General features: G+C 40.5%; 1 protein-coding gene across 9 annotated transcripts in view; it reads left to right on the top strand.

The window, feature by feature from the left end:
- The window catches only part of ARHGEF33 (Rho guanine nucleotide exchange factor 33), an 89,099-nt gene that overhangs the window by 33,351 nt on the left and 31,430 nt on the right, over positions 1 to 24,318 (top strand). For 8 of the 9 annotated variants that reach the window (XM_050753319.1, XM_050753327.1, XM_050753322.1 and 5 more), the window contains exons 4-10: positions 1,258 to 1,307; positions 6,071 to 6,214; positions 8,874 to 9,038; positions 9,802 to 9,923; positions 11,520 to 11,662; positions 16,204 to 16,263; positions 17,774 to 17,998. In XM_050753319.1, the coding sequence (XP_050609276.1) occupies positions 1,258 to 1,307; positions 6,071 to 6,214; positions 8,874 to 9,038; positions 9,802 to 9,923; positions 11,520 to 11,662; positions 16,204 to 16,263; positions 17,774 to 17,998 (909 nt within the window). The remainder of the gene's footprint in view (positions 1 to 1,257; positions 1,308 to 6,070; positions 6,215 to 8,873; positions 9,039 to 9,801; positions 9,924 to 11,519; positions 11,663 to 16,203; positions 16,264 to 17,773; positions 17,999 to 24,318) is intronic. The other variant, XM_050753328.1, reaches the window with a different exon arrangement.

The following is a 24,318-nucleotide window of genomic DNA, read 5'->3' as shown; positions in this document are numbered from 1 at the left end:
TTCCTGTACCAGCATGCCTTAGGAGAACAATATACACAACCACACAACCAAATGTTTGCAACCAGGGGCTTCCTCTATAAACTGCTTGATGCATATAACGTGACACACTGGAGAAGAAGCTAAATGGATAAGCAACTAGCTGAATGTTTTACATGGATTGCCTCATCTTTATGGCCAACCAATGTGGTTCTGAAAGTGCATTCTAGGCCAACCTCTTTTTCTCCCTAGGTTGTGAATGGTTTTCTTTTCCTTTCTCTTTGCTTTTCTTTCTTTTCTTTCTTTCTTTCTTTTTCTTTTTCTTTTTTTTTTTTTGACGGAGTTTCACTCTTGTTGCCCAGGCTGGAAAGCAATGGCACAATCTTGGCTCACTGTAATCCCGCCTCCCGGGTTCAAGCGATTCTCCTGCTTCAGCCTCCCGACTAGCTGGGATTACAGGTGCCTGCCACCACACCCAGCTAATTTTTGTGTTTTTAGTAGAGACAGGGTTTTACCATGTTGGCCAAGCTGGTCTTGAACTCCTGACCTCAGGTGATCCACCCACCTTGGCCTCCCAAAGTGCTGGGATTAGAGGCGTGAGCCACCGCGCATGGCCTGTGAATGGTTTTCTACAACCTACTACTTTCTCTGTGTGTGCCCTGTGCTTCCTGAAGTCTAGTATTATACATTACTGTTTTCTTCTGCCTGCATCTTTCCCAGAACCTTTCCGTTGACAATTCCTTCTATCAGCCTCTTGCCCGGGAGGACAGCAAGATTCCCTTAGCTGAACTTGGCAGTGACAGCAGGGCAGAGTTCAGAAGTCTGGCAAAGATCAGAGGTGGGGGAAGTAGAGGATATTTTATGCAGGCTTGCTGAGATCAGTAAGTGCCTGGTGAAGAGCTGCCTTCCTGACTGTAGAACTGTTCCCACAGGTCAATTTCAGTTAGCCTCAAGAACATAAGGGAGACACTTCCTGCAAATTCCTTTCTGGCTATTTAGTAATCACACATCATTCAGTTTGGTTGAGAAACTTCCCTACTGTGGTAAAACGTGGTTTTCTATTGCAAGAGAATATCAGGTAGATAACGGTTTAGTGATTAGGATGTGTGAATATGGACACCACCTACTTCAGCTCATTCTTTGTTCCTCTGGAATCATCGGTTTCTTGTCATGCAGGCACAAATGTAGGATCCTGTAAGTTTCCTTATTCCCTGCATGTATCTGGAGAGGATAGGGACAGAATGAGTAGTGTTGATTGAACAAAGCTTTTTCTCCCTGCAGGAGAGAATGAACATATGCCGGTGAATAATCCTTCCACGCAGATTTACCAGGTAAAGACAAATCGATTGTTTCGAATGCTCCCATGTATAACAGTGATGACTGACTATTCTTTACGTGTAGATGTTTTTAGCACTCACAAGTGCTTCCACATATATCGTTGCACTTACTCTCTTAACAGGGCTGTGAGACAGGCACCTCAGTGGGTCTCGCCACTCACAGTGTACTTTGGAGATAACTGATTTTTTTTTTTTGAGACAGGGTCTTTCTGTGTTGCCCAGTCTGGTCTTTAACTCCTGGGCTCAAGCTCAGGTTCCTGAGTAGCTAAGACTATATGTGAGCACCACTGTGCCTGGCTGAGAACTCATTATTGAAAGACAAGTTATCCCGTTTATGAAATGCAGCACTATCACCCCCACCTCAACTCTGCTTCTCTTGCTTGCTGCCCCCATCGCCATGGCCATTACACTGCAAGATAACATTTCCATCAGAGAGGAGAGGGCAAGATCTGTTTTTCTTACTTTTCTATTTTAGCAGGGAGAATTGAGAATGAAAAGGGGGTTAACATTGCAAATGTTCAAATATCTGTTCAGGAAAAACTTTCAAGCTCTTTTTAAACAATGGGAACAATTTGCTTTACAAGGAAGATGAAAGTTCTGCAAAACATCTTTGCAGTAAGAGTCATATGAGATTGCCTTGGTCCTCTAAGTGGTATTCACTTGGCTTCTGTCTCCCAACTGTAAATTTAAAGTACATCTCTGTTCTTAAAAATCATGAAACTTTATTCTGACATAATTTGTAATATAAAAGCAGCTTGGGCTAGGGAAACCCATGCTCCTCTCCAGACTTCAGGCAGTGCTTCCTGGAATACGTGAAAAGGAAGAAAACATTGACAGAGCTTGGTGGGGGTTGGGAGAAAGGATGCTTTCAAAGTTGATCTAAGGTTTTAAGCCCTGGTCACTAGGAAAAAGAGTACTCTCTCAAGCAGAAATACAGGAGTCCAGAAGAGTAGATAGTTTAGGGGAAACGTTATTTAGATTTGTCTAGTTTAAGTGACGGTGAAGTGAAAATGACAACTAGTTCCCAGAATTATCATGTAAAAGATCTCTGCTGTAGACCAAACTGGAGCAAATCAACACAAGATTATGGAAACATGATTTAACCATATTGCCCCTAGACTCAGGCCAGCTATAGGATGAATGGGGGAAACAGCATCATTTCAACTGAATACACATTTATTGGGCAGTTACTATGTGCAAAGTCTACTGCTTGGCCTCATGGCAGATTAAACAGATGAAACAGACATTCTCATTGATTTTTCTGTGTCCACAACCTGAAAAACACATAGAATAATAGTTCTTACAAGGTAGGCTGTTGAAAGGATTGTGATAGAGGCGTTGATAAAATTCTGTGGGGAAGGGATGATTTAGTATTGACTGGAGGATTTGATTTAGGTACTTAAGGACAAGTTGATCATTTGACAAGTAGGTATAGGTAAGGTTGTTTTGGGCAGGGAGACTAGCTTGAACAAAGGCCTAGAAGCAAAAAAAATGGGTCTTCACTCAGTGCTGCTTTGATGCCTCACTGGTCCAAGTCCTCCAGATGCTTTCCCTGTCCACCTCCCCTCTGTTCTCATCTGACCTGTGTATGACATTTGAATGAGTGTGAGTACCTCTTTAAAGTCAGGTATGATTTAAAGTCTATTATAGATTTTATGTAGGTCACTCCCTGAATGTTGGCTAAATATAGCTGCAGTGGGGGTGGCCTCATTATCTTATTGCACTACAAATCCTAGTACATCTGTTCGCAGTGGAACACACAAAGCAATGGAAATGAAGTTGGTCTATATGACCTCTGTGATGCTATTATAACCCATCCTTGTTTTAAAAGAACACTTCCTAAGCCCCAGTCTGTTTACTCCAAGCAACATTTAACCAAAAGAAGAAGAAGAAAGAGGAGAAGTAAAGAAAGAAGAAGAGAAGGAGAAAGGAGGGAGCTGGGGAGGAGTTAACCATAATAGAATAAAATCTATAATAGAAGGGAGGGCACCTGAAGCAAAATATAATATTTTGGTAGTTCTCTACCTCATTTTATTTTCTGGATAGATCCTATCCCTACCTGACATTATCGTATGTATCACCTTGTTTGTTTTTTAATTTTCTGTCTTCTCATCTAGAATGTAAGCTCTAAGGGCAGGAATTTAGTCCATTTTGCTCTCTGTTGTATTCTCAGTGTAAAGTACAATGCCTGGCATATAATACATATTCAATAAATATGAGTTGAATGAATGAATGGATGACTATATTACAAGATGTCTGTATTGCTTTGAGCCAAGAGGTCTCATGCAGTCATTCAGTCTTGTGCCAAACAGTGTTGGAAAGATTTTTGTCTGGTTCTTTGGAAAAAAAGAAGAGATCCTCACTTCATACCCCAATCAAAACAAATGCCAAAGTGGATTAAAGGCTTAAATATAAAAAATTCAAACCATAAAATTTTAAAATAAGTGAGTATTTATTTTGTCTCCAAATGTGAAATATCTAAGTTAAAAAGCAATGGAAGAAATCACAAAGAAAGAGATTTGAGAATTCATCCACATTACAATTTAAACTATTTCCATAAAAAAAATGTTAAACAAATTCAGAGGCAAATAACAAAATCAGAAAGACACAACAAATATTTCAAGGTTTAATTATAAATAAGTAGTTCATGAAGGTCAATAAAAATGGAAACTTCTAAAACCCTAATAGAAAATTAGCAAATAACACAGACAATTTACCAAAGTAAAATTATAGATAGCGAAGAAAAAGTTGAAGCTCAAAGAAGCAATGATTAAAATAAGGAGTATTATATTTTGACTAATTAGCAAATAATAATTAATAATATTTAGTTCTGGTGAGTGTGTGTAATTGTTAGAAACTTTTAGAAAAGTCTATTCCGTATTTCCTTTTTCTCTTATCCTTTGTCCACTGCACATACCCCTCTCAAAGTCGTTGAATCAGATCTCTTTTCCCGAGTCAGATGGTATCATTTCACCCTAGATTACTTCATTTTGCATATGGATTATTAAAATTATGATCTCATTAACATGAGAGGGGATCCCATAATTAAGGCAACAGACATAGTAACTGCACAATTTAATGCTAGCCCAACACTCACACTAATGATTTCAACTCCAACTGTGTTTTAAGCTCACTTGTAGTCTTAGGAATGTAAACACTGTGGCTTCTTCTATTTCTATTGTTTTATATATTTTATTATTCAAGGTATGTTTTTCTAAATCCATGAATTTAGGACATTACATATCACATATAATGTTTCCAAGAATATACAGCCATATTGCTATAACTTTTCAAATCCGCTGGTCAAATATAATTTGCATAGTTATTAATTACTTGAATATATTGCCTCCCTGTGATATAGTAGCTTTCCCTTTGGGTCAAACACTACCTGACATCTTTGACCCACAGGCATTTCATATTTAGGAATTTATTCTAAGGAAATAATCTGAAATATATACAAAACTTTAAAACAAAAACATAGTATGACAGCATTAGTTATAACATTGAAAAATTACAAGCAACATAAATTTCCAACAAAAGTGAATGGGTAGGTAAACTCTGGCAAATTCATAGGATGGAATATCATGTAGCCATCAAACGTAGACATTTAGAAAAATTTTGAAGGTTATCGTAAATGCCTTATTAGAATATCAGGAGGGAAAAAAGAGAGGTAGAATCAAAATATATCTGCAGTGTGATTTCAACCATATAAACATCTGCATTTATATGCATAGAACAAAATAGAAGGAAATGTGAGTGTTAATGGTTGTACTGAAATAATGAAATTTGGGATGATTCTATTTGGCAATTCTCTTTTTTCTTCTTTATTTTTCTCCGTAATGAAAATAATTTAAGAAAATAAGTGATGTTCCAAAAGGACCTCTAACTGAAACACTATGGGAACCAGTCCTACAGTAATAGGTTTCATCATCAAAACTGCCGTTGAAAGTTTTCTAGGATTTGTAAATCCTGATTGAGACTCAGTCTCTTTTTGCCATTGAGGAATATTCTTCTGATACTAGAGAAGTTAACTCTTCTAGGCCTGTGGTGTATCTGGGGATCAATAAGATAAAGTTCCAGCACACCAGGCTGCATGTCAGTCTCAATAAGGCCCTGCAAGAATGACTTGAAGGGTTAGCCTCTGCAGGGAATGTAGAGGAGTAGATATGGGAAGTTTACTCTCGACATTCAGATTACTCGCTCCTCACTTTCTATTTTAAATCATTGCACCTCTGGGGATCAATAAAGAGCCCTACAATTGGAAGATGGAAGTTGGCAGAAAACTCATGTTGCTTCTGCAGTGACCCTGGTTTAGGGGGGAATCCAAAGCAATTACCTTGGCCTCCTTGCCATCGTGTATGTGCCACTGCGAAACACCTGGCTTTTGCTTTTATAGAATTGTAGGAATTGGGAGGTTTCCCAAACCTTGACATTTATGACTTTGCAAGGTTCCCAAGCCACAGGTCCAGTCCCCCTAATTTACCTCTTGGTAGCCTCCTGGCCTGGGTAATGTGGCAAAAAGGAAGAAATGCCCGTAAAACACACGTTGAAATTTGTGAAAATTAAGTTTGAGGCCTGAGGGATCTTTCATGAAAAAAAAAATTGGAAGACACTGACTAAAATTCATCTTAAGAAGAGTTAAGAAGCCAAGAAAAGAAAGAAAATTGAGAATCAGAAATTAAGAGCAGGAAATAGGAAGAATTCGGACTCCTCTCCCCTATTTCTTTGAGCCTAAGATGCCCTCTGTGGTACCGTAGGCTTCGAAGTACAAGTCTTCCCTGAACCTACCTCCAGTGGGAGCCCGCCTCCAGCGGCAGGATGGAGGGATCATAACCTCTCTAGAGCAGCTTCATGAAAAAATCAACGAGATGAGGAACGTGTTCAACTCGCTGGAGAACAAGGTAGACACCCGTTTCTAATCCTTGGGGTGGGCTGTGGGCTGTCAAAAAAGAAAGCTGAAGAGAGAGCAGAGAAAAGATGTTAAGACCGTGTCTTCACAGTATTTATTGTTTATAAGGGAGTGGTCAGGTTGATAGTTGAAAAGCACTCTGTAGGGGCTAAAGATACTAAGATCCCTCAGCATCTTAAAAGTGACGTGTTGTATCAGGTGTGTGTCCTCCTGACGGCTTCCCCTCCCTGGCTGGTCAGGGCTGTGAAGCTGTTTACAAAGCAGTAGCAACACTTCAGTGGCAGGTACCCATGGAGCTCAGAGTAATATGTTGGTAGGAAATGGGCACACAACTCAAAAAGAGCTTCAGAATTCCCAGAGTTCCTATGTCACCTGGCTGTTAGGGGAAATTTTAATAAGTTTTTGAGAGCTGGGGTTCTGCAGGCAGGAAGGTCCTTTTCCTAGGAGTCTGCTGCTGCCTTTTGGTCTCTGCAGAAAACTCTGCCTAAGGAAGCAAGGATAATGAAACCTATTTCTGTTGGGTAGTGGTTCCCTTTGTTTTTTTTTTTTTCCCAAGCAGGAAACCTAAGTGAATGTTACTAAGAAGAATGTCAGCTTTCCTTCTTCCAATTTTAAAACTTGCATACATTTTTGATTTGATGTTATATAGCCATCACTTTTGTTTATTTTGCTTACAGAAGATACATTTACATAATGAAAAATTACCAGATCAGAAAGTGGTTGATCTGGTGATTTAATCCACCATGATGACTGAGTTAGGATGTAAGCCAAAATCAATTGCAAAGATTCATTATAATTAAAAATGATTGAAATGAAAAATAGATTGCTCATGATGTTTCCCAGCCTTCTAGCCCCAAATACTTGACAAGCCCTGCTTTTTTCCTCAAAATGATCTCTCTGGTTCCTCTTATTTCTCTCTATTCCCAGCAATCCTTTGTAAGGCACAATGAACCACAAAATCCTATATTTTTAAAATGTGATATAGGAGACAAAGTCACTGTATAGTGAGTGGGAGGTGCCATTGCAGGTGGGAATCATGTGGATGGCCTGATTCTGAAAATTTTCAGAAATACACATTCAAAGAAATTTGTTAAGGTATCTGGACTTTAGTTTTCATTCCTTTAAAGTAAAAATACTTGAGGCCGGGCGCAGTGGCTCATGCCTGTAATTCCAGCACTTTGGGAGGCCAAGGCAGTTGGATCACCTGAGATCAGGAGTTCAAGAGCAGCCCAACCAATATGGTGAAACTCCGTCTCTACTAAAAACACAAAAATTAGCCAGGTGTGGTGGCACATGCCTGTAATCCTAGCTACTTGGGAGGCTGAGACAGGAGAATCACTTGAACCCGGGAGGCAGAGGTTGCAGTGAGCTGAGATTATGCCACTGCACTCCAGCCTGGGTGACAGAGCAAGACCCTGTTTCAAAACAAGACAAAACAACAACAACAACAACAACAACAACAACAAAACTTGATTATAGAATAAACCTTCTAAATGGTTCTGTTTTAAAGAGACACGTGGAGCTAACAGTTCCTCTACTTAACAGAGTGTAAGATCGTAAATGTCAAGAAAGTAATGTTATTATCTTATTGTTATTATTAACTTACTGTCTGTTGAAAATGCTTTTTTCATTTGTTCAATAAACAAAACTGAACTTTAGAAGTGCTCCATTTTCTCCACATTTCTGTTTGTGCTTAACTTTTTGATTTACCACCTAAAGGGGGAGAAGAATGAACATTTCTTGAACGTCTGTATACCAAGTATGTGCTATGGTAGGCCGCTTACCTACGTTTACTCATTTAATTCTCAAGGTAGCCCTGTGAAATAGATATTATTATAGCTATTTTATGGATGAGAAAACTGCTACAAAAAAGTTAACCAACATTTCTAAGGTCTTAGTACTTTAGGGTAGAACTAGGATTTGTACCCTACCTGATCCCAAACACCTCTTTCTTCATGTCAAAGTTGACCTACATGACCAGGACTGACTGCTGAAGATGATTCATATCACCATCAACAACATTCTGAGCTCCTACCATACTCTACCAGATATTTCTGTGCCTTCCTTATGAGTTAAAGCCCACTGTCATTGAAAATACTGTTACCTCCTTTCCCATGATATCATCTAAGAGTATTTTTTTTTTTAAAAAAAAAACCTTCTTTCCTTTCAAATAAATTCTCAGTTATGCTTAGTTGTTTCTGTTTATTCTTTAATTTCTTAAGAAAACAAGAACTGAATTTCCTTGCCTCTCATAATAACCAGAGAGAATATGACCCATTTTCTTCTTTCACAGAATTCAAAGAGTTATTGGATCAAGATTCACATACATGTTTCTTTTCAAGCAAATCTCATTTTAATCAAAGGTGTTAGAATAAATAGAAGCTTGTAGAAGCACTCGTAAACTTAATTAACAGCTTGTTTTCTTGTCATTTATCAAGCTTCAGCATGTGCTGTATATAAAGAAGACACTCTTTTTCTTAGATAAACGGGGCCAAGGTTGTCTTAAGTTGTCCAAACTGAAGTACACTAGTAAATGAGGTCTGTAGATTTTCAGGAGCCTCATTTCTCAAACAAAAGAAAAATTCAAGGGCCAATGGTGCCACTTATAATAATTTCCAGAAAATTGAATTAACTTTTCATGCGTTATTTAGTTGCAGGCACTGGCCTCCGAACTCAAAACTGGCTTCACAGAAGCAATGCAAGAACTGTCAAGAATTCAACATGGAGAATATGCTTTGGAAGAAAAGGTTAAGAGCTGCAGATGTTCCATGGAAGAAAAAGTTACTGAGATGAAGAATTCATTAAACTATTTCAAGGTAGGCCCCTCTTTAATTTCCCTGCTGACAAGAGAATTTTGGTCTCGGTAACAGGATTAGAAAACTTGCCTTTTTCTGGCTGGGCATGGTGGCTCACACCTGTAATCCCAGCACTTTGGGAGACCAAGGCCAGCGGATCACAAGGTCAGGAGTTCAAGACCACCCTGGCCAATATGGTGAAACGCTGTCTCTACTAAAAATACAAAAATTAGCTGGGTGTGGTGGTGGGCGCCTGTAGTTCCAGCTACTTGGGAGGCTGAGGCAGGAGAATCACTTGAACCAGGAAGTGGAGGTTGCATTGAGCTGAGATCATGCCACTGCACTCCAGCCTGGGCGACAGAGCAAGAATCTGTCTCAAAAAAAAAAAAAAAAAAAAAAAAAGAAAAATATAAGAGTTTTTCCTCTGGGCCATTCATAGTTATCATGGAAAAATATCTTTCATGTTTTCTTTTTTGTAGCTCTGTGTTAAAATTTGATGCCACAATGGAAGTATAAATTTTTAAAATCTCTCCATTCAATAAGTATGTATTTAAAGTGTACAGTGTGCTAGACTATGTGATATACTTTTACCCCATATATAACCCATACATTACCCATAATAACCTATCAGATATTGAGAACCAGCATAACCTTGTCTTTGTTTCATAATGATAGTTGTCTGGATACTTCTAAATTTCAATTGAATTAAAAATAATTTATTGTACAGTCAATACTGTGCTAACCCATGTACCACGTTAAAACATAGCAATTCTTATTTTTTTAGGAAGAACTGAGCAATGCCATGTCGATGATCCAAGCCATTACCTCCAAACAAGAAGAAATGCAACAGAAAATCGAACAGCTTCAACAGGAGAAGCGAAGAGAATCTCGAAAAGTTAAAGCCAAGTGAGTGTCTTTTAAAAATGTACCAAAGGCAAACCCATAAGCAATGGCTTCTGCAGAGGCACCCGGAACACCTTCCCCACTCTCAGTATACAGCCTGCTGGCCACTGTGCTCCACAGCTCGGCATGCAACGGAGGTTATAGAATTATAAAATGGGTTAATACCAAAGACAGATGGTACCTATTACATAGAAAAATCCATTTAATATGATATGTAAAATGAAAGTGACATAAAATGGCATGAATGCTTTGATTACAAGTATAAAAACATGTAAAATAACAACTAGAAAGAAACACTTAAAAATAATGAGAGTTGTGTTAAGATAGTGGCACCATCAGTGATTTTCTTTTTTTATTAATTTTGTAAAATATCTCTAATGCAATTATTATTTTAATTCTAGGGTTGAAAATAAATTTATGTTAAATGATGTCTGGACCAGGTTGAATCAAGTAAAGTTTCACCATTAAACATATATAATCTTTATTGTCACTTACGTGATTGTGGTTTCGTTTTTCCTTTTTTCTTTCTTTTTTTTTTTTGGAGACAGAATCTTGCCCTGTTGCCCACGCTAGAGTAGTGGTATGATCACAGCTCACTTCAGTCTTGTACTCCTGGGCTCAAATGATTCTCCCACCTCAGTCTCCTGAGTAGCTGGGACTATAGGTGTGGCCCCCATGCTAGCTAATTAAAAAAAAAAAATTGTAGAAATGGGGTTTCCTTATGTTTTCCCAGGCTGGTCTTGAACTCCTGGGCCCAAATGATCCTCCTGCCTCAGCCTCCCAAAGTGTTGGGATTACAGGCATGAGCCACAGTGCTCAACTTACGTGTTTTTGTTTTTGTTTTTGTTTTTTTTGAGACTGAGTCTGGCTCTGTCGCCCAGGCTGGAGTGCAGTGGCCGGATCTCAGCTCACTGCAAGCTCCGCCTCCCGGGTTTACGCCATTCTCCTGCCTCAGCCTCCTGAGTAGCTGGGACCACAGGTGCCCGCTACCTCGCCCGGCTAGTTTTTTGTATTTTTTAGTAGAGACGGGGTTTCACCGTGTTCGCCAGGATGGTCTCGATCTCCTGACCTTGTGATCCGCCCGTCTCAGCCTCCCAAAGTGCTGGGATTACAGGCTTGAGCCACCGCGCCCGGCTAACTTACGTGTTTTTAATATTATCAAATTGAAAATAGAAATGTAGGAATAATATGTGTGTGACCTTGGAGAATAGGTTGTTTTCAGGAAAGGATTTGCTGCTTCCTGGTACTTTTGAATTGCATTGCTAAGCAAATATAAATCATTTCAAGCAAATTGTCACCACTGCAAACTCTAAAGATCCCGATGAGAAGGAAGCCAGTAACAAAAAAATAAGAATGTGGATATTATAATTAGAAGGGTGATTTGTAAATATTTGAAGTTTTTTCTCCAGCTGAGGTGATGAATTAAGTTGAACCATATGAATTGCTAGTATTTGACCACTTTTAATTTTCAAAAATAGCAATTTATATAGTTCAACCTAATAATTTAGACATTTTCTTGAGTTGTTCTGAACTGAATCTCCTCGTAACCTATCAGATACTAAGAACCAGAATAGCCTTGTCTTTGTTTCTCTTTCCTAGGAAAACTCAAAAAGAAGAGCACAGCTCCCAGGCCGGGCCTGCCCAAGCACAAGGAAGTCCTTTTCGTTCAATCAATATCCCTGAGCCTGTTCTTCCAAGCGAAGACTTTACCAACCTTTTGCCTTCTCAGGCCTATGAAAAAGGTACAGTTCACAAATCATACTGAATTAATCAAGTATTTTTTCCCTGATTCCTAGGGCTTAAGAATGGGCTTAAACCCTCCATCTTTGTTAAAAGAAAATGGTGTATTGCGTATAATTTTTCTGCTTGTAACTGAAATTTAGAAGAATCCAGAGGATCTAAGAGACCACAAGAGTCTGCCCAATTTTAAATATTTTTTTTGGGGGGCAGAATACTAATCTGGATACTTCTAAATTTCAACTGAATTAAAAATAATTCATTGTACAGTCAATACTGTGCTAACCCATAAGAGAGAAATGTTAGAAAAAATATCACTTACTCTAATAAGTTATTTTATTGGCAGTCTAACTCAGCACCTGCTCTTTCTCTGGAAAACCAGAGCTGATGCTGCCTATGGGCTGAAACAGTCACCACTCTTATTCCTGACCTTTGGGATGTTAGAACAGATATTAAAAAATGGTACCGAAGAAACTGGCTTTCCAGTGGAGGTCTGAGTTTTGGTTATTAACTTATGTTCAACTCAGGAAAAGTAAAAAACAAACAAAAAAATTTGCCACGTCTTTGTATCCTCAACCATGTCTACCAAAGCACCTGTAGACAGAAAAATAAATGTAGATATTAACATTGTTTAGATGACATTTCCTCTTATTTATGGTCTCACGTAGAAAGTCCTCAAGACAAAGACTCAATGATTTCTCAACCAACTGTCAGTGTGTCAAAGGCAGGGTTGGTGGTTTTCTATCCTTAAGACTAATGGAACAATTTGGTTTATATACTCATAGACAATGTGTATTCTGAATAACTGAATCTAAAAATCTAAATCAAGTGGCTTTTAATTGTTATACTTCGAAGTACAGATTTGCCTTTTTAATTTTTTTTTTTTTTTTTTTGAGATAGAGTCTCGCTCTGTTGCCCAGGCTGGAGTGCAGTGGCGAGATCTCAGCTCACTGCAACCTCTGCCTCCCAGGTTCAAGTGATTCTCCCACCTCTGCCTCCACCTCCCAAGCAGCTGGGACTACAGGCATCACCACGCCTCGCTAATTTTTTGTATTTTTAGTAGAGACAGGGGTTTCACCATGTTGGCCAGGCTCGTCTCGAACTGCTGATTTCAAGTCATCCACCCACCTCGGCCTCCCAAAGTGCTGGGATTACAGGCGTGAGCCACCGTGCCTGGCCTGTCTTTTTATTTTTATTTTTTTACCTGTTTGAGTAATTCATTGAGAGACTGATAGGCGCAGCCTAGGAAAACTCACTTGATCCATCTGGGGACTGGGTTCATTGCAGGTGGCTCTATTTTCTTTCCTCTAGGACATGAACAGCTCTACATAAAAGGATGATCCTATCTGGGAAAGAGTATAGTATAGGATAGGCTTAGAATGTAAAAGTCAGTTCAATGCCAGTCTGGAGCAGCTAAACATGTTCATAAGATAAAAGGTTAAAAATTATCTTTACAAAGTAAATTTGTGCATGTTTAGACAATGTGTAACAGCCCCCAGGGACATGAATAATCACAGAATGTGTTGAATCCACTGAAAACAGCTGATCCAGATGATTTTAGTGCCCACATGGATTTCAGTGAACTGTTTAGTGGCAATTCCTCCTTCCTTTCCTCCTGTATAGACATGGTCATAGTTTATTCTCCTGAGTTGCTGCAGAAATTTAAGAATAATGTGCCATGATAAGACATTCTGCACATACTTGGTGGCAGATTGTGTTAAAACTCAGGGGTCAAGAACCAAAAACTCAGAAAGTCTTGGCTTATCCACTGTTAACGATAAAATGGTACAACTGTTATCTATTGTCCCAAAATTCAGTAGCTTAAAATAGCAAACATTCATGGTTCACAGTTTCTCTGAGTCAGGAATCTGTGCACAGCTTAGCTGAGTGCCTCTGGCTCAAGGTGTCTCATTAAGGCTGTAATCAAGGTGCTGGCCATGGCTCTCATCTCACGTGAAGGCTCTACTCACGGGTGATCTACACCAAGCTTACTCACTTGGTTATTGGCAGGCTCCAGTTCTTGTAACATGGGCCTCTGCAAGTTGCTACCTTACAATTTGGCAGCTAGCTTCTCCCAGGGCAAGTGATCTAAAAGAATGCTCAATACAGAAGCCACAGTGGGTTTTTTTTTTTTTTTTTTTTTTCTTTTTTGAAACAGAGTTTTGCTTTTGCCGCCCAGGCTGGAGTGCAATGGCACGATCTCAGCTCACTGCAACCTCCACCTCCTGGGTTCAAGCAATTCTCCAGCCTCAGCATCCTGAGTAGCTGGGATTACAGGCACCTGCCACCATGCCCTGCTAATTTTTGTATTTTTAGTAGAGACGGCGTTTTGCCATGTCTCTGGTCTCAAATTCCTGACCTCAAGTGGTCTGCCCACCTTGGCCTCCCAAAGTGCTGGGATTACAGGTGTGAGGCACCATGCCCGACCCACAGTCTTTTTAGAACCTAATCTTAGAAGTGGTATTCTGTCTTTTCTGCCATATTCTATTAATTAGAGGCTAATCAGTAAATCCAGCCTTTACCTTAGGGGAAGGATAACATAAGGGCGTGAATGCTAAGCGTGGGGATAATTGGAGCCATCTGGAGCTGCTTACCACAAATGGCTGACGGCCCCCGTCTGAGAAGGCAGCCAATTTATGTGAACCCTGATGCAACAACTTCATTTATGTGCCTGATAATTGTAGAACTTGTCAGTTTGAAAACGTCATTTTACAGGCCCAAGTATACCTTTCCTTTAGGTTCCTTTCCCCACCCAAGAAACTCTCAAGATGTTTAGCCTCCCTACTCCTGATATATTCTTGCTTGAGAAAATTGAAAACTAATTTTGTTGAAAGATATGCTTTTATTATCCATCTCTTCTTTCTTACCTCCTATTTATTCTACCTGTTCAATATTGGCTTTCATCCTTACCACTTCACTAAAATGGTTTCCTTACCTCTCCTGATAGTTTTTGGTACCCTTGATACCCACCTTCTTGAAACATTCTCTTCTTTTAGCTGACACTCTGCTTCTTTGATTTTCCACCCACTTTCTGGGTGCTCCTTTTTAGATTCTCTTTGATTCCTCATCACCATCAGAATAAAGTCCAAGTTCCTTAACACAGTACATGGCCATGTTTTAACTTGCCTCTGCTTTTCTCTTCAGACTTATATTTTGTTACCCTTGACTTCTCTCTCTGCATTCAAGCCCCCCTGACATTTTCCCTCCCTCCCTCTCTCCCCCTTCTCTCCCTCTCTCCCCCTTCTCTCCCTCTCTCCCCCTTCTCTCCCTCTCTCCCCCTTCTCTCCCTCCCCCTCCTCTCCCTCTCTCTCTCCCCTTCTCTCCCTCTCTCCCCCCCTTCTCTCCCTCTCTCCCCCCTTCTCTCCCTCCCCCCCTCCTCTCCCTCCGTCCCTCCCTCCCCCTCCTCTCCCTCCCCCCCCTCCTCTCCCTCCCTCCCCTCCTCTCCCTCCCTCCATCCAAGGCACTGTTTTAGGTGTTAAGATATAGGAATAAACAAAACAACAAAAATTCCAGCCTTCATGGAGCCATTTCTCTGAGGCAAGCAGACAATAGACAAGATGAGTAAGATATGTAGTATGTTAGAGAGTGATAAGTTAAGTAAAAAAAAAATAAGTAAAGAGGAATTGTCATTTTAAATAGGGTGCCAGGCAAAGACCTGAAGGAAATGAGAAAGTTCGCTTATGGCTACTGAGGGGAAGAGAAGGAACAGCCAGTGCCAGGGTCCTGTGAGAATATGACTGATGTGTTCAAGGAATACCAAGAAGACCAGCGGGAGTAAAGCAGAGTGAACCAGGGAGAAAACAGGAGGTGCAGTTAAAAAAAAAAGAAAGAAACAGCAGGCATGAGTTGGGAGCAGATATTCCAGTGCTGTATGATCATTATAAGGGCTTTGGCTTTTACACTGAAATGGGAGCCATTGGAGGGCTACGCAGAGAAGTGATAGGGTCTGGTTTACTCTTTTTTTTGAGACAGGGTCCTGTTCTGTCATCCAGGCTGGAGTGCAGTGTCACAATCTTGGCTCACTGCGGCCCCAACCTCCTGGGCTCAAGCGATCCTCCTATTTTAGTCTCTCAAGTAGCTGGGACCACAGCACATACCACCATGCCCAGCTAATTTCTCTTTTATTTTTTGGGGGGTGGGGAGCGGGGGGTGGGTAGAGACGGAGTTTTGTCATGCTGCCCAGGCTGGCTTACATTTTAACAGTACCATTCTGCCTTTTTTTATTATTACCATCATACCACTGCCACCACCATTATAGTTAAACAACTAACTCTTACAATATGCCAGGTAGAACTTCAAGCAGTTTACAAATACTAACTTATTTATTTTTGTTGTAATCCTTGAGGTAAGTACCACTATTGCATCTTTTTACAGCTGAGAAAATAGCACTTGCTACACGATACTGTAATTTCTTTTTTTTTTACTGCGCTGCCTCCCCCATGAAACTGTAGAATCTCTGAGTCTGCCCCCAGTGCCTGGCTCGCGGAAGGTGCTGAGTCCGTGTTGGTGGAACGAATGCTGAATGAATGCTTTCCTTTCTCTGCAGCCCAAGAGTCCAGATCTGTTCATGTAGGAGACAGTAATGTGAAGGGAATGATGGGTCCTGGTAAGTGGCTCTTCTCTTAGTTTTCTTTTCTTCCAGCAATTCCATTTTTTCCTCTTCTATCTTCCCTGCGTCCACTTCCTCAGTTTCAAACCAGGCATGAAAGAACTCACAAAAGATAAAGTTACGAAGTTACAAAGATTCCAAGATGTGTACTAGAGCAGGTCAGTGACTCATTTGAACCCAAGGAGAGAGAAGGGCTAGGGAAGGTTAAGACAAAACCAGTATGTTTTATCCTTTCTGGCTTATTTCAATGACTAATGAATTCACATTTGCCAAAAACTTGCAGGTTAATGTAGCATGACGTAAGTTTTCCATGGATCACACACTGTATAGTTTAATTCAAAAGTTATTTACTTTTACATCTGTGTAGTGCAGGTAATAAAGAAAGGACTAAATAATGGAAAACAAAAGAAGATAAAAGACAACAAAATTTTAAAAAGAATTTACTTAATTGACAATTCATCAGAATTTTATAAATTATTTAATCTTCCCTCTCTCCTTCCTTTCTAGCATTAGGATCAAGGGGAAAATGCCCAAAGAAGACATTGTTTTTGGCACCCTTCCTCCTCCTCTTTCTGTGTTCTCTTCTCAGGAGTGCTCCAGCATCTGTGTGCTCACCTGAAAGGAAGCAGATATAAGGAGTCAATACATACTATAAATTAGCTATACTATTTGATAAATTCATTTTTAAAAACTCCTTATTTAGTAAAGACTATGTGTAAAGCATAGAGGATGTATAGACCAGAAACAGAGGGGACCCCATGCAGCTGTGTACACTTTTAATCCTTAATTGGTATATTTAATCCTCAAGGGATAGTTGTACCCAAACAAAGGCAGATTCATTAAGAGTTAGTAACAAGGCCGGGTGCAGTGGCTCATGCCTGTAATCCCAGCACTTTGAGAGGCCGAGGCAGGTGGATCACTTGAGGTCAGGAGTTCAAGACCAGCCTGGCCAACATGGTGAAACCTTGGCTCTACTAAAAATACAAAAATTAGCTGGGTGTGGTGGCACACACCTGTAATCCCAGCTATTTGTGAGGCTGAGGCAGGAAAATTCACTTGAACCTGGAAGGCAGATGTTGCAGTGAGCCGAGATGGCCCAATTGCACTCCAGCCTGGGCAACAAAAGTGAAACAACATCTCAAAAAAGAAAAAAAAAAGAGTAACTTTTTTTTTTTTTTTTTTTTTTTTGAGACAGAGTCCCACTCTGTCACCCAGGCTGGAGTGCAGTGGCACAATCTCGGCTCACTGCATCCTCTGCCTCCCAAGTTCAAGCCATTCTCCTGCCTCAGCCTGAGTAGCTGGGATTACAGGCACCCGCTACCATGCCCAGCTAATTTTTTGTAGTTTTAGTAGAGACAGGGTTTCACCATGTTAGCCAAGATGGTCTCGATCTCCTGACTTCGTGATCCGCCCGCCTCGGCCTCCCAAAGTGGTAACAAACATATTTTTAAAAAAGATTTTGATAGCACTTTTGTTTGTTTCCCTGCCCCCACCCCCACCCCATCAGGAGTGAACCCAACAACTCCAGAAGCAGAAGAAAACCTCAAGTCTTGCCTCTCGGCTGATATCCAGTCCAAGGGCCATCTCCCATCTGGCATGTGGAGGCAGCCTAAGGATGGTAAAGAATGGGGTGAAGAATACGTCACGAAAGACCACCCAGATAAACTCAAGGAGGCTGGCCAGGGTAGACACAGCTCCTTGGAAACCGTTTTATGTGAAACCTCCTTAGCTGGTAAGTTCCAAGGGGGAATGCAGGCTGATAGTTTAAAGAACAGGATGTACCAGAGCTTTGAACTCAAAGGTGAGAATCCTTGCAGTTCAGATTCAGTGGACACATGAGGCCACCTAATTCCTGGTTTCCTTTTCAGATGAACTAAAGCCTATAGAGGTAAAGGGACTCATTAGAGGTCACAGGGCCAGTGACTACCACCTTGATTCTGCGTGTTCAAGACACTTAGTAATGGAGTGCTATGGGGGGGAAAAAGGCATAAGGTTGGTGGAGAAGAAGGCAGAACTATTTAGCCAGTGATGTAGAATCTTCTAGAAGCAAGCCTTTCATCAACAGTCTACCACCAAAATATCACACACTGCAAGAGAACCTGTCCTCCCTCCTTTTTCCCTCCTTCCTTCCCTTCATATCACAAATTGCTGAACACTTACTGTGTCAGACAATGGCATTTCCCCCTGGCTATTTTGGGGGAGGTAATTTTTAAAAATTATTTTGAATTTTTAAAATCAAATACATGAAAAGTCAAATAGCATTAAAAGGTTTGTTATGAAGAAGAGCGCCAACAATTTTAAACTCTTTTGACAGTTTTTTCTGGTACTTGCTTCCATGTTTTCTTTTGGGGGACATGGGGGAGGGAGAATGGCAGGCTCAGGCTAGGTACGCAGTCCTCCTGTGCTTCTATGTTTTTAAAATATGTTTAGCCAGGCATGGTGGTTCACACCTGTAATCCCAGCACTTTGGGAGGACAGGGTGGGAGGATCTGTTGGGCTCAGGAGTTGGAGCCAGCCTGGGCAACATAGTGAGACCCCTGTCTCTACAAAAAATAAAAAAACAAATTAGCTGGGCCTCCTGGCATGTGCCTATGGTGCCCGCTACGTGGGAGTCCAAGGTAGGAGGATCACTTGAGCTCAGGAGGTCGAGGCTGCATTGAGCTATGATAGCACCATTGCACTCCAGCCTAGGCAACAGAACAAGACCCTATCTCAAAAAAAAAGAAAAACAGTTTGACACTATTTTTTTTTTTACTAATACTTTATTGAAGGTGAATTTACATACAGTAAAATTCACAGAGCTTACATTTAAGCTAATAGACATTTTACATGTGTCTATCCCCTGTGATCACCACCCAGATCAAGATATGCATATTTCTGTGCATGAAAGAATCTGAAAAAGTTATTTCATGCACTTTGCTGGTCAATATCCACCCAAAGAACCACTATTGTGACTTCTAGTACCACAAATTAGTTTTTTCTGTTCTTAAACTTCATGTAAATGGAATAATACGGTGTGTACTCTTTTGTGTCTGGCCTCTTTCTCCCAACATAATGTTTTTAAAAAAAGATTTATGCATATTTTTGCACACAATTCATTCCTTTTTATTAATCACATTGAATGAATTTATCACATTTTAAAAAATCCATTCTCCTGTTGATGGACAGTTTTTTTTGAGACAGAGTCTTGCTCTTTCACTGAGGCTGGAGTGCCATATTGTGATCTCAGCTCCCTGCAACCTCTGCCTCCTGGGCTCAAGTGTTTCTCCTGCTTCAGCCTCCTGAGTAGCTGGGATTACAGACATGCACCAGCGCATCTGGCTAATTTTTATATTTTTAGTAGAGACAGGGTTTCACTGTGTTGGCCAGGCTAGTCTCGAAATCCTGATATCAAGTGATCTGCCTGCCTCGGCCTCCCAAAGTGCTGGGATTACAGGCATAAGCCACCATGCCTAGCTAGCTATGAATATTCTTGTACAAATTTTTTTTTTAGCAGGGGGATATATGCCCTCACTTCTCTTGGGTGTATAACTAGGAGTGAAATCTTTGGGTTGTAGGTTATGATTATGCTTACCTTTAAAAGAAAATGCCAAGCAGTTTTCTAAAACAGTTGGCTAATACTCCCACTAGCAATGTATGAGAGCCCAGTTGCTTCACATACTTTCCAATACTCGGGAAGGATGTTTAGTCCTTTCCATGTTAGCCATTCTCAGGGAGGTGTACTGGTATCACACTGTAGTTTTAATTTGCATTTCCCTGGTGATTACTGGTATTAAGTATGTTTTTGTATGCTTATTGGCTATTCATATATCTTCTTTTATAAAGTGCCTAAGTAAGTCCATTGCCCAACTTTTTTTGAGGCAGGGTCTTGCTCTGTTGCCCAGGCTGGAGTGCAGTGGCACGATCACAGGTCACTTCAGCCTTGATCTCCTGGGCTCACGTGATTCTTCCTTCTCAGCCTCCCAAGTAGCCAGGACTACAGGTGTGCACCACTGCACCCAGCTGTCAATTTTAAACTCTTAAAATAGCTTGTGACTTTCTTGTCTTTCTAGGAAATATTTGCTATTTCACAGTTGTGAAGATACTCTGGTATGCTTTCTTCTAAAATCTTTATAGTTTTAGCTTTCACATTTAGATCTATGACTTATCATGAATAAATTTTGATGTACAGTGTGAGAAAGGGCTCCAGGTTCATTTTTTTTTTCCAGATGGCTATCCAGTTGTTTCAGCACCATTAATTGAAAATACCTTCTGTTTCCCATTGTTGCATGCAGAAAGTCAAGTGGTCTTATATGGGTGTCTAATTTTAGACTCTCTTTTTAAAAATTCCAATTATCAGGTAATTGACATATTGACAGTATTGAGTCTTCCATTTGAAGAACATGGTATATCTCTTCATTTATATAGATCTTGAATTTTTCTTAGCAATATAACAGAAACTTTACTATTTAACATCATCAGTGTTTTTAGTTTTTAATTTATTTTTATCCATTTAGTTTTTAAGAGGTGGGGGTTTCCCTTTGTTGCCCAAGCTGGCCTCAACATCCTGGGCTCAAGTGATCCACCTGTCTCAGCCTCCCAAGTAGCTGGCACTACAGGCACAAGTCACTATGCCCAGCCATCTTTTTTTTTTTTTAAAAGAGCATTTGCCTCCGTCATCCTATTCTGCTTTGGCCCAATGTACTGCCATCATCCTGGGACTTTCCAGTCTTCTTAAGAATTCCCTTTATATTTCTCCTCTGTTCGATTTCTGTTTCTGTGTTGCTGTTATTGATTTTTTTCATCTTCTGTATCCTTGGTTTCTTGGTTTACTTCCGGTTTTGGTGGAACACATCATCCAGTAGCTTCTGCATATGTAATCACTTGGCAGGTCCTTCTTACCAGCTTGCTGTGCAGGTGGAGCTGACTTACTGCAACTGCTGTATTGCAATTGAGAAAGAGTTGAATAAACATACAGCAAGCTACGCAGCAGACTGGAGTTTATTATTCAAATCAATCTCCCTGAAAATTCAGAGACTGGAGTTTTTTTAAGGATAATTCGCTGGGCAGGGGGTTATGGAATGGGTGCTGTTGATTGATTGCAGATGAAATCACAGGGATGTGGTCCTCATATGCTGAGTCAGCCTCTGGGTGAGGGCCACAGGACTGGTTGAGTCATGGGTTGTGGGTCCAGGTGGAATCAGTCAGCTTCCAGAAATGGAAAAGTCTGGAAAAATGTCTCAAAAGACCAATCGTAGGTTCTACAGTAGTGATGTTATCTATAGGAATAACTAGGGAAGTTACAAATCTTGTGACCTCCAGAACAATGGCTGATTATCATTTAACTATGCTTACATCTTAGTGTAATTCATAATATGAATTTATAATTCATAATCTTAACCTTCTGACCTTTCATTAGTTTTTCAAAGCTAGTTTGGGTACCAAATTGGAGGGCATGGGGTTAGTTTTGGGAAGGGCTATTAGCATCCTTGCTTTAAGTTGAATTATGAACTAAATTGCTCCCAAAATCTCAGCCTATGCTCAGGAATGTACAAGGGCAGCTTGAAGTTAGAAGCAAGATGGAGCCAGCTATGTCAGATTTCTCTTGCTGTCATAATTTTGCAAAAATGTTTTTACATAGTTGATTAATAATTTGGCCAAATATGACATCTTTTTTCCTCATGATTTTGAAGCAATTGTTCCACTGTCCTCTACCTTCTAATTTTGCTATTAGGAAGTCCAGTACCATTCTGATACTCAGTTTTTTGTATGTTACCTAATTTTTCTTTTTCTTTCTTTTTTTTTTTTTTTCCTGAGATGGAGTCTCCCACTGTCACCCAGGCTAGAGTGCAGTGATCTCAGCTCATTGCAACATCTGGCTGCCAGGTTCAAGTGATTCGCTTGCCTCAGCCTCCCGAGTAGCTGGGACTACAGCCGCCCACCACCACACCTGGCTAATTTTTGTAGTTTTAGTAGAGACGGGGTTTCACCATGTTGGGCAGGCTGGTCTTGAACTCCTGACCTCGTGATCCACCCGCCTCGGCCTCCCAAAGTGCTGGGATTACAGGCGTGAGCTACCATGCCCAGCCCGTTACCTGATTTTTCTATCTGGTAACTTTTAGGATCTTCTTTTTGTTCGTGGTGTGCTAAAGTTTCACAGTGATGTAATATGCCTTATAATGATGTGAGTCTTTTTCATTAATTTTGCTGGGCACAAGGGTCCTTTTCTCTGGAAATACATGTCCTGGGAATTTTTTTTTTCCTGTTATTAATTTGATAATATCTTCTCATCCATTTTCTTTCTTTTCTCTGAAACTTCTACTAATTTGATGTTGGACCTCTTGGATTGATTTCTCAACTGCCATCTTTTGCTCTTCTCTTTTTCTTCAATACACCTCTTTCTTATCTTTTTTTTTCTTTTCTTTTCTTTTTTGAGACGGAGTCTTGCTCTGTCACGCCCAGGAGGACTGTAGTGGCACGATCTCAACTCACTGCCACCTCTGCCTCCCAGGTTCAAACTATTCTCCTGCCTCAGCCCCCTGAGTAGCTGGACAACAGGCACACGCCACTACGCCCAGCTAATTTTTGTGTTTTTAGTAAAGACGGGGTTTCACCATGTTGGCAAGTCTCGATCTCTTGACCTTGTGATCCACTCATCTCGGCCTCCCAAAGTGCTGGGATTATAGGCGTGAGTCGCCGCTCCTGGCCCCTCTTATCATTTTTATTTTTTAAGAAAGGGAGATTTATTTTACTTCATCTTCTACCCTTTTAATTTTTTCTATCTTTTAAGCAATGTTTAAAAGTTTCTCCTTTTTAAAAATTAGCCTCTCTTTTTAAAAATAGTATCCTGCAATTGTTAAATGACTGGAATATATTTCTTATATTCCTTTGAGAATATGAATTGTAAGATTAAAAATTTTTATTCTTTTGTATCCTGCATTGTCTCTGTTTCTTCAGGGTCCTCCCTCCTTATAAAAAAATATGTGTGTATATGCTTTTTTCTTCTCATTCTTTTATGGTATAAGCTTTATTCAAAAGTGTGAGCATTCTTAGCTAAATATATGTAAGAAAGAGCTCTTAGAAAAACTCTGGAAATTTTGTATTGGCCAAGCTTGTCAATCAGTGGGCTTCATTATGGATAGGCTAATCAGATGGCAAATTAACTTTTGATAGTTGACCTCTTTTTCTTTTTTGAGACAGAGTCTTGCTCTGTAGCCCAGGCTGGAGTGCAAGGGCGCGATCTCAGCTCACTCCAACCTCCACCTCCTGGGTTCAAGCAGTCCTCCCGTCTCAACCTCCTGAGTAGTTGGGATTACAGGCATGTGCCACCACGTCCAGTTAATTTTTGTATTTTTAGTAGAGATGGGGTTTCACCATGTTAGCCAGGCTGGTCTCGAACTCCTGACCTCAGGTGATCTACCCGCCTCAGCCTCCCAAAGTGCTAGGATTACACGGGTGAGCCACCGTGCCTGGCTGATAGCTGACCTCTTTATATCAGTGTCTGTGGATCTTTTTTCCTTGGGCAGTTCAGTTTCTCAAGTGGAAGACCCTCCAATCTCCTGCCTGAAGAGTTTAAACCTGGCTGCTGCTGGCACTCTGGGATCTACAGGGGAAGGAGGCTGAGGGAAGTCTCGCTGTTCAGTATGAAGCCTTCCCTGAGTCCCTTTGTTTTCATTTTAGCATCTGAACTCTACTATGTCATAAGTCTTTAGCCCAGATCCCAGAAACCAGGGCTTGTCTAGTTTCCTTTTTCTTGTTTGCCGTGGAGAGGAAGTGAGGAAGCCATCTGGTATGGGGGTGAGGATCTGGAGGTTCAATTGCCCCATATGTAGACTTTCAATGATTGCTCCTGCTTTCAGCATTGCCACTTATTTGCACTATCTCTGTTGCCCCTGGTGTCTCCAATCCTTGAGCTTTCCAGATGCTTGTCAGCAGATTTTCCAGCTGCAGATGGGGACACCAAGACTTTGTGCCCTTTGCTCTGCTGAATGAATTATGGTGCCTCCATTCTGCTTTCTACCTTTCAAAAACTTGCAGATGGTTTTTTTAAATTGTTTTCAATATCCTTTTATC

Source organism: Macaca thibetana, chromosome 13 (genome assembly GCF_024542745.1).
Source record: "Macaca thibetana thibetana isolate TM-01 chromosome 13, ASM2454274v1, whole genome shotgun sequence".
In the NCBI taxonomy this organism is placed as follows: Eukaryota; Metazoa; Chordata; class Mammalia; order Primates; family Cercopithecidae; genus Macaca; species Macaca thibetana.
Note: the sequence above shows the minus strand (reverse complement) of the source record. Positions and strands in the feature narration are given on the sequence as shown.